The 11,686-nt window shown below is 34.1% G+C and overlaps 1 protein-coding gene across 1 annotated transcript in view; it reads right to left on the bottom strand.

The window, feature by feature from the left end:
* Positions 1–351: 351 nt before the first annotated feature.
* The window catches only part of LOC125656492 (microfibril-associated glycoprotein 4-like), a 28,796-nt gene continuing 17,461 nt past the window's right edge, over positions 352–11,686 (bottom strand). The window contains exons 3-6 of the mRNA XM_056145715.1: positions 8,336–8,463; positions 7,239–7,335; positions 5,365–5,526; positions 352–593 (exon numbers count right to left, since the gene is read on the bottom strand). Of these exons, the coding sequence (XP_056001690.1) occupies positions 352–593; positions 5,365–5,526; positions 7,239–7,335; positions 8,336–8,463 (629 nt within the window). The remainder of the gene's footprint in view (positions 594–5,364; positions 5,527–7,238; positions 7,336–8,335; positions 8,464–11,686) is intronic.

Raw genomic sequence — 11,686 nt, 5'->3', positions numbered from 1 at the left:
TCTTTTTTTTTCTCTTCTTTTTTCTTTCTATATTTATAACGACTTTCTCATTAACGCGTGTACATATTTTCTTTGGGTGTATTGGTGTATATACAGTGTATGTACATGTATGTATATGTACGGAGAGGTGTATATGTATGGAGATGAATATGTGATATATTAATTTGAAATACAATGTGATAGTTGAATAAATATTACAAATAAAAAAACACAATAACAATCAAATGATCCATTTTGTCCGTGTTACTTTCAGTGGAAACGTAAAGTAATGACAAGATCAGTCGTTTAAGAGAAGTCTCTTCAGTACAACATCATGTCCATGTTTGATTTCAATCGATTTACTCTGACGATTTAGGTGCGACGGAGCATCATCCTGGTAGCTGACAGAGACTTCCACCATCCTTTGAAGGTAAACCAGTTCACACCTTCTCCGTGTTTGTTGTTACCATACTCTCCATTCAGGTTGGACCAATGCCCTGAGTGATACCACCACGCTCCTCTCCATTGTTGAGCTTCATTTAAGAAAATGTTGATGTCGTTATCATCGTCGTAAGTGGTGAATTGCGCAGTATTGTGAAATGAAATCCCATCACCTAAAAACATACTAAAAATTTATATCATCACCCAGCAGAGGATGTGCTGAATAAGTAAAAATTGCATTACACAATAGTGGCGATTCAAATGATTTGAAAGCATTTGATGATACATCGTCATAATGGATTAAAAATATCAGAGGAATATTAAAACATCAAAACAAAAGTGCGTACCATCTACCCTTGTGTTTAGTAAACAAGAGCTGATAAAAGAATTAGTTAGGTTTTGTGAGGGATATGTTTCGGTTCCAGCTGACAAAGCTTGTTACAGCATTGTCTTTGTTTGTAAGGCTCATTATTACCATTATATTGTAAACGAACTTGGCATGGATTCCACTTTTTGTAATCGTACTTATACTCCAACTACCCTTTCAAAAGATGGAAATCTTCACAATCATTCTTTAGATTTAGACACATTAATATCCCAGTCAATGGGTCCGATGAATATGAGTTACCGTACCTATACTGGATTCCTAAACTTTATCAAACCCTTACAAAGATACATTGCTGGATCTAATAAATGTTCTACCAAGCTCCTATCTTTAATATTGATAGCTGTGAAGTAGAAGCTTTAAACGTACTGTGCGAGTACATATGCCAGAAGTGGTATAAATCAAATGTGGATTCTAAACATTCTTGAGAACTTTTACTTATTTTGAAATCGCAAAACCTTTCTTAAATTAAGAATATCAATCAAAACGTATTGCGACGTTTTATCTATCAAACAATAATAATTTTCATTGATATGTCAATTCTATATATCCCTGTGAACTCGAAATAAAAAATACAACAGAGCCACGCAGTTCTGCTTCATACTTAGATATCTTATTGACAGTAGATGTTAAAGGCAAACTAACAACTCAACAGTATGACAAACGGGATGATATCAACTTATCCATCGCCAACTTTCCATATTTATCTAGCAATATTCCATTGTCACCTGCATATAGTGTTTATATATATCAACAGATTCGATACACAAGAGCTTGTTCGGTATATGCTCATTTTTAAAAGATAAATCCAGACAGGCTACTGATAAACAGGTTGGTGGTACAGGGGTTTCAACAGTCTTATTTAAAGTCAGTATTTCGCAAATTGTATGGTTATAACGATCTAGTTTGTCAATACAACCTATCATAGAATTAAATGCTGTCCGACTTGTTTTATACCGATTATGAGGCCGTTATTGGTACTCTGATTTTGAGTACGTATAACTCCGTTTACCTAATCATGATATAGGGCTCACGGCGATTGTGACCGTCAACAGGGGATGGTTACTCCTGCTAGGCACCTGATCCCATCTCTGGTATATCCAGGGATCCGTGTTTGCCCACCTCTATTTTGTATTGCTTATAGGAGTTAGGAGATTGATCACTGTTCGTTATATTCGTCTTTCATGATGTATTACACCATGATGTACTTGAAACATACAATAATTTAGTTTGATCGTCACAAACAGGTCACAGAAAGACATGGTTAAATGGAGATCCGAGATTTGTACAATATAGATCAGGTATTTGCGAAATGTTGATCAGAGATTTTCGCAACGTATACTCTGCACTTTTTACTTTGTGTTTTATTTACAATTTATTGAATTTTTAAAATGTTTACCGCATTGCATATGAGGCTCGGAACGATGTGTTCTGTTTTAGAAAGAAAAGGTGGGGAAACAGAACAAATTGCCTGTAATATATATAGATATAGGGTAAACTACATACCATTAATCGAGAAGCCTATGAACAATAACTCTCGCTTTGATAATAGTTTACTATAAACCACAAAAAAAAAAAAAATTAAAAAAAAATTTGCACAATCAAATGGAATTTCCTAAAGGATAGAACTAAAGTTGTCCTTTTCTCCAACTGTTGTATATCATGTGCATTGGATTGAAGTATCCTTTTCATTAGGAACATCAACATATGTGATCTAGGGAGAAGGGATTTCAAATAGTCTTCAAGATAATGAAACACTTTGGAAAGTAAGTAAGAGATAACCCCAAACACTTTATGTTGTTTTCCATTATCACAAGAAAATATAATAGTTTAGGTTTAGTGATTGCAAGGTAGGGTAGTAAACGTACGAAAGGGCGAAGCTAGAGTGATCCCTCTTCGTCAAACTTTTTTAAACTTATTATGTCAGTAAAATAGTAACTAGGGCTGATGATTTGAATAAACATGAATCAATATTATTCATCATTTATAGGAGTTTTTTTTATCCGCCTGAAGTTATGTGGTTAATAGCTCAGCTGTTTTGAGAGGAAATACTTTATCCCAATTTCTTATTTCTATCATATTATATCTTCTTTAAAAAGTACGAAAGCCCATTGAGCTCATTTTCGTAGCTGAAAATAATTTTTCGTGTTATAACGGGAAAGTGTGGCGAATAAACTCGTAACTTTTGCGTTATAACGCATAATTGTCTCGAATGAACGCGAAACGTGTAGCTTTCGTGAATTAACGCGAAACTTTCCCAAATTAACGCGGAACTTTTGCGTCATAACGCGAAACATTCTATGTATATATAATTATGTAAAATAGGAATCCATGATTAGTACAATGAACGAAGACTGACATTTGTTAGTAACCTTAAAGAAAAGAACTATATACACACGGTAACACGCCTACATTTTACACACATTCACATTTCAGAATATTTGGTATATATGCCATTACAGTTTTACTAAATGCAAAGTAGAATTCATATTTGTATTTGATTAATAGTAGTGTTGTTTAGCTAACAACAACTTTTGATAGGGGGTATAAAATTTTGTCCATTGATATCAAGCTTTAAAATGTCACAGAATTGCAAAGAACTATCAACCACCAAATATCTTAGTTTATGTTATTGAGTAAACTATACTTAATCTACATTTGTTTTTGATTAATTTGATATCCTGAAAAAACCCTTTAGAATGTCTCTAGAAAGCACTTGATGACCTAAGTTCTTCCAATAAAAGATGAATCCACAATGTTCAAAGGTCATGTCCGCTGCTGTCATCTTTTGGAAAAAGCCATAATATTCTCACAGACACCTTTGTAAATAACTGTTTTATGATTTTGACATTTGCTTTTGGATTGGTTTTAGCATATTTTATTGTCTAGAAAGACCTCTTCGATGTATCAATTAAGGCAGTGAGTACATGGGTCATTGAAAATTAATGAATCTATGATTTTTTATTTTTTTTTTTTTTTACATATTTTGTAATTGACAGTATCCGTAACTCATTATGAAAGTATGATGTATTGTTTTCACGGAAATTGTGACGCTACGGTTGTCATAGTAACTCCTCTTCTCGACTTTCTGTAATAAATGGTACAGGTATTTCTACTATGATTTTAATAGGCCTAATGGTTTGTAAATTAAATTTACTTGTTGTAAGATTGAAAATTAACGGGTGGGTGGGTGTATGTATCATGGAGACTTAGCGCCTAATGAATAGGCCTATCATTTGAAAGATAATCAAATTATTTTTCTTTTTACCCTATATCTGGTTATATCTGACAAGTCTTTATTTCCATCGTCTGTCATTATCATTGATGCTTAAGCACTTAACGTATTCCGGAATCAGAAACGAAAAGAGTCTCTTTTCAGATACTACATGAGTAACCCATGTGATGCCTTGCAATCACTACCTTAAAACCACAAAATATGTACAACAGAATCAAAGGTAAAAAAGATGATCTTCTTAAGTAGTCCAATTGTATCAATGAATATGCATATACAAAACTGCAAAGTACAGCTGGACAATTCTATCGTTGTTTTTCTCCACTGTGATGAACACACTATTTCATGCTACTTTTGTTTAATATGGAGCACATTCAATTCATAAAGTCATGTTCATTAGCACAATCTACGCTTTGCAACCTAAACCTTTTGCATTATTTCGCGAAAGTAGCGCGTTATAACGCGAAAGTTTCGTGGTATAACGTGATCGTTTTAGCTACTAAAATGAGCGCAATGGGTTTTCATAAAAAGGGTTTGACGCTTCAATAAAAATAGACAAGAAAAGGAAACCCCTTCACTAATGTTTACTTTGCGTAATTTTTTTTTGAAATTGGCAAAATAGTTCTCCGGAAGAAATATTGAAGATGTAACATTTATACTTATGATTTTTTATTATCTCTCTTTGACGAAGGCGTGTCCCTTGTTTTAAACAAGCGTTGCTTCTTTCATCCAAGGATACTTTGTGTTTTGTTTCCTTAAAATTGGCAAAACGATTCTTAACTAACGGTTTTGTAAAAAAAATTTGCTGCATTCACTTTTACACAAGTCAGTCATATCCCTTTTGAAGAGTGCATGGTCCTTCATTTGAAGAAACCCAAATCCCCTACACCCAAGGCTGTTTTGTACCACGTTTGGTGAAACTGGTCAAACATTTTCTAAGAAGAAATTACTTATCTGAGAAGTTGACGCCGTCAACAGACGACGAATATTTTTCTTTCAAATTTTCATAAGAAAATTTCAGATAAATTGAAACACTTTCTTAATACCAAATCCTGCCTCCCAACGTCTTACTTTTATGATATAATAAGATGCCGACTTCAAATCAATCATTCCTTCTAATGCCATACGAACACATACAATATTAAATACGATTGAATACGTTATATTTTTTATATGAATCTTGTGTATGTATTCGTTGTATAATATATCTGTTTCTGTTGTTACATAAAACATTCTTTTAATATTACTGTAACAAAAATCTTTATTTGTTTTGATTCACAATTAAAAGAATTTATGATTATTGTTTTCAAAGACGATGTGAGTTTACCAGCATTTCCTCTATAACCAGATACGTAGATCCGATAATTGTCTTCTTCTCCTGCTATATAGAAACTGCCATACTCTGCATACACAGACTCCTGTAAATCCTCCAACTCCACACGAAGAACTGTGTAGCCATTGTTAACCAGTAACCGGATGTTTTCTAGCCCTAAGATTCAATTAATCACAGCAGCGAGGTCAAAATAAATTTGTCATTTCCAACAGGTTACCTTGCGATAAACACTGGACAATTCAACTGGTATTCTCATGATTGCATAAAGAAGCATATGTGTACATATCTTATATCATTTTCATTTAATCTCGATTTTTTTTTTATCTTTGCTCTTCGTTTATTCCTAAATTAGAAATTTCATGGATTTTTCGAACGACCCACAAACAAGATTATTTCAGATGTATGTGCATGTAACAGTTTCATGCATTTTCACATGACCTCCATTTTATTATTCATTTTTCTTATCATATGATATTTGCTCTTATCTTAATTTTATGAGATTAATCACTGTCATGTTTACTCGTTCATTAAGTAAAAAATGAGAAGATTCAATAAAAACGAATCACTGTTCGCTATTTTCACCTCTCATGTAATACAAGAACAGATCAGGATAACGATCAGTGATCAACAGCATAACGCCTATAAGAAATAGAAGTCTCCATATGACTGAACAATTTCCGAATGTGGCGTTAAGCAATATAAAACCAACCAACCTATAAGGAATACAAAATAGAGAGTTGGGCAAACACGGACTCATGGATATACCAGAGATGGAATGAATTGCCTAGGAGGAGTAAGCATCCTCTTTTGACCGGTCACATCCGCCGTCAGCTTTATATCTTAATCAGGTAAACCCTGTAATTCGTAGTCAAAATCAGTGTGTCAAGAATGGCCTCACAATCGGTATGAATTTAGGAGGAAAATGAGGAGTGTTCACAAGTTATTTTACATCCGTCACTTCTCTTAGATCCACTACAACTTTTAGGAAAATAAGTGGATCCTCACGTTCTGACAATATACACTCTTAGATATGGCAATGAAGTACTGCACACTGTTTTAAAACATGTTTTAAGTCTATCAGATAAGTCATCCTCTACCTATAGTAGATCCATTATTACTAACTTGGGGAAAGAGGAGTAATATGTAGTCAACATTAGTATTTAAAGAACGGCCTAACAATTGACATGAAACATGTCAGACAACATTTGATCAATTTACAGATTGTATTTGTAAATTAAATCGTTACAGTAGCAATAGAACTTGCAAAATGGTGACTTTATAATCAGTTTAGATATATAAAAAAACATATGTAGGTGACAATGGAATCAATATTTTTTTTCGCGGTAGTACATGAGTTTTCAGATCTTTTCATACTCTTTTACATGTACATCGACATACATTTTCCCATTATTGATATTTGACCTGCAAACTCCCACCTCTGGTATATCCAGGGGTCCGTGTTTGCCCAACTCTCTATTTTGTATTGCATATAGGAGTTATGAGATTGATAACTGTTCGTTATGTTCATCTTTCATTCTTTAAAGATGTTTTAATGATATGCTCTGTTTGAAAAGTTCAATACAAGAAAGTTTTACAATATAAAGTACACACCACTCTACTCTAATAACGTTAAGAAAAAAAAGCTTCCAATTATAAAAAATCCGTAGGAAAAAAGAGCAACTTCTTTTTCCAGAAATATTTCGGTATAAGTACAGAAAGTTCTTTGCGTGTTAATTTGTATCCCCAAATGGGTTTCAAAGCCGCCCTTTTAATTTTCACCCGTATCATGGTTTCTTTATCAGATCTAGGACTGATAACTCTAGATATTTTCAAATAACTAATTTGACGTTGAATAAACAGTTACTCGCCTATCCAAAACTCCGACTTGAGGTCTCCAAATCCACTTTTATATTCTGCCCAACCTCTGTAGAAGTTCACAGATCCGTCAACTCTCCGCTGTATCATCTAACAAAATTTAAAATTATCAAAATGACTTCAATATGAATGCTCAACTATTTAGGTTGTCAAAAGCATCTATCTATACATCTAAATCGTATATTGGAATAAAAAAGCAACGTACTAAGCTTTCGTAGTGTTGACACTGTAAAGCTAAAAGGAAATCAGTTTTTAATACCAAGCAATACTTTACTTCTCGATCATTTCATTTCTAAAGAAAAATTACAATAGTAATACAAATAACTAAATTTTCTATCATTGGAATATTTTTCTTAGGTAGGGACGGTCTCACAATCCGTATGAAACACGTCAAACAGCATTTGACACAATGATAGGTTATATCGGCAAGCTAGATCATTATTATCACGACCATGAAATATGCGAAGTGCTGACTTTAAATGAGATTTGTTTTGATACTCCTGTACCATCAACTTGTTTGTCAGTAGCCTGCCTCGATTAAAAAAACTAATCAAACGCATATGTTTATCGAATTAGTTGAGAGATATAGACACCATCAGCCTGTGATAATGGAATATTGCTAAATGGGAAGTTGACAATGGAGAAGAGAATGAGACCTTATACATAGTCCACTGCTGGCTATGCGCGAAATTGCCGAAATTAAAAACCACTAGATAATCTTAAATGAACCAAGCAAGACATTTCTTTTCGGCATGTCGAATATGTATTTTATATAGCTAGTGTTTCAGAAGTATAGAGGAGATTCCCATCGGGTTACATGTACATTGATAAGAAAGATTGATCCCGATCTTATTACCTTGAGGATTTACAGACCTCGAATTGTATGATTTTTATTTCTCTACGTGGAGAGTTATTCACGAAAATTAGTTCAGTACTCTCAGAAAAGTTAGGATTCGAAAAGTTTACATATGCTGTATAACACGCGGCGGCGGACGGGAATGGAATGTAGCACATTACACAAATCACTGTTAAGAAATGTGCTATGGTGCAGTACTATACATGCATGATGGTGTTTTATTTATATAATTACCGTCCACATATGTCCAGTCGAGTTCATGCAGTTGGTCAAGAACATATGGACATCTAGTTTCACAGTGTGAGTCACCACGTTGCCATTAGAGGGCGTAACTGCATCACATTCACACTCTGAAATAAAAGCTAAACAAATTCAGTAATATCTTATAATTTCAAATTAGAAATTTGTATATATTATATGACTGTAAATATTCATCAATTTACGTTCAAGCTTATTGAAATATGCTTCAACATGCAGTATATGTCCTATGTTCAACACCGCTGGAGGAAATGTAATTTTTGTATATCATAGGTACATTTGTTAAGGTTTGTATGACCTGGTATATAAGAGGCAACTATGGTGAAATATAGATGCGTTATATAACTTTCTGTTTTTTGGTTCTTTTGATCTCAATATTGCGATTTAATCCGTTTGCCCTTGAAAAGGGAAATATAAAAAACATGAACAAACTTTGAAAAATAGTATATCATTCATCCTTTTGATTAAATCAAACTTTTATTTAGGCAAGAAATTTTCTCTTTCCCGCAAATGCCTATGCATGAATAAGAAGTACCGAAAGTCGTCGAAATGCAGAATTTGAAATCGAGGCCAAAGCGCTCGTTCCAAACTTAGTCAAAAGAGTTCCGCTATCACTAAGAGGCGTTCCGTTCAAACATTTTGGTGCTTGTTCCCTAAATAAAACCGTCCGTTCCCAAATTGTTCAACGTTTGTTTACTGTTCCATTGGTGTAGTAGTACACTGGTTGGTTGTTTGTATATTGTTGACGCTAGCGAATTTTTCACTATATGGAGACGTCACCATTGTCTGCGAAGGGCTGCAACATTTAGGCCTATTCTCGGCGTTTACGGCCTTTGAGCAAAGAGGGATTTTTATCGTGCCACACCTGCTGTGACACGGGGCCTCGGTTTTGCGGTCTCATTCAAGGGCCGCCCAATTTAGTTTCCTCTAACCACAAACAACGGGACTGAGGACCTTTTCTAACCCGGATACATATAGATTTATTATTCAATTTTTTTAAACAATATTTTTAAACAACATATAGATGTATATGTAAAAGCACGAAAATCCCCAACATCACTCTACTTCCTTAAGGTGTTGGGTCTAAAAATATACAATACCCATAATATATTTACACCGAAAAGGCCACACCACTATTGGTTATTGAAACCTGAGATTTTCGACGCAACCCGCGTTTTCATCAAGATATATTGGCTATCAAAGCAGGGAACTTTAATGAACAGTATTCATGCAAACCCAAGATTAAGATGTTCAATTTCCCAACGAAACCAAATCAAGATCTACGCGAGGATTTGGTAGACACGGTAAAACAGAACTGGGGTTGCAACTTGATCCAAAAGTTGTCAATGCCATCCACTGAATCTCATTCACTAACCTGGCTCAGCTTGACAAGCCTGTCATAGCACGCCTTACATGTACTTCTTCAGAGGTTAAGAAAAGTGTCATGAGATTTACGAAAGACTTTAGAAATGATGTCCAATTTCCGTATCATGTGACCAAAAGAAATTTTGAACTTGTTAATACAGTACGGAGCTGTGAGGAAATAGAGTCTGTGCGGTACGTTTATATAAGTATCAATCTTACTATAGTAGAACTTTAAATATTAATAGCGGTGTGTAGGGAAGCAGCTAAAATGTGAATTGTTCAATAACACCGAAGAACAAATCCGAAAGAAAATTGAAGTGAACACCCTGACATCTAAATGTGAACTGCAACCCCCACCCACCCCCTAAAAGAAAAACAAGGTCAAGTTAAAATTAAGGGGGGATATCACACAAACAAGCCAAAAAACAAAACAAAAAACACGGCGAACATTAATGAACAAAGTGTCAATAAATCTCAGATATTTATTTTTTTGTTTGTTTATTTGTTTGTTTTGCTGTTTCCTGCCACACTCAACAATTTTTCAGTTATCTGGTGGCGCCCAGCTTTTATTGGTGGAAGAGAGAACCCAGATACCACCGACCTTTCGAAAGTAAACTGGGAAACTCTCTCACTTAACGGCGCGAGCAGGATTCGAAACAGCGCCGACCAGAGGTGAGATACCGTGTGATTTTGAACGCGATGCTCTAACCACTCGGCCACGGAGTTTTAGAATATAATTAGTTTAAATGAAATTGATATGAAACCACTCTTTATGATATAGCAGAACCAATATCAACATATATGTATGGTAAAATTGATGAAAATATAATTCAATATGTCAAACAACAGCAATGTAATGAGTTTAAAATGTTTCTGACATTGGTTTATTAAAATATTTTGTATTGCTTATAAGAGTTATGAGATTGATCACTGTTCGTTATCTTCACCTTTCATTCTACCATGGTTATTGCAAAATTTAAAGGAATGTCGCGATCATTATTATGTGATATACCTTCATATGTATTAACTGATTATGAAAAAAAGCCATATATCTCGCTTGATCTTCGAGATTTACTTATGCAAGAATAAAGTCGATGACTGATAACTCAATTTTGTAATCATAAAAATCAATCATTATATGTTGTAAAACAAATCCATAAATGACTGAAGAACAATTGTTATTCAGTATAAACCAATCGTCTACATTCCAAGAGCGATGCATACTTAAACATGACTATGCACAGATAAGTTTTTCTTGAAGTGTATTTAAAGCAATGATATTATCCGTAGCATCAAACTAAATACTTGAAATATCTCTTCAAAATAGATTTAGAATACTCCTACCATCTCATCCTGTTCGTCAGCAAACAAAACAACCCAAGAAAAAACCAACAAAAAACAATGTAGGCCGTTTCAGAGACTGCCATGACGTCACAGTGACCTAATTCGTAGCTATATAGGAAAACGATCAACTGTATATTTCTGAGCCGTAGTAGAATAGAAATAAAGTTATTGTTTTCATGTATGTTGTTGACGCCTCATGATGTTGCTAACGCCTTGTTTTATATTTCAAAACAACATTTCTCGACCTCGGAGGTTATTTTGCAACATACACGAAAACGGGGTCATTATTTCTGAAGAATAATATACCGACAAGGAGACATTCAATTTAATCGGGATCGTTAAACTTTAAAAAATTCATTTGAAATGTAAACAAACGTGAACGCCTTGGCGGTAAGTAGATCAAAATCAACCAACACAATGATTATATTTGAAAATTTCCTCGTTTATGTTTTGGGAACATTTTTTGTGTTTTTACAGTGTGTCTTTCGTACTCTGACTGGTTTTTCAATTGTTTGTTAAGTTGCATCTACAACTACAACCATAGTATAGTTTAATACATAATGGTATAAAAAAAACTTAACAGTAAATTGCCAAGGTTTGGGTCGTCAAGAAAAGATA

The sequence above is a fragment of the Ostrea edulis genome, chromosome 7, assembly GCF_947568905.1.
Source record: "Ostrea edulis chromosome 7, xbOstEdul1.1, whole genome shotgun sequence".
Classification (NCBI taxonomy): domain Eukaryota; kingdom Metazoa; phylum Mollusca; class Bivalvia; order Ostreida; family Ostreidae; genus Ostrea; species Ostrea edulis.
This window is presented reverse-complemented; position numbering and strand designations above follow the sequence as displayed.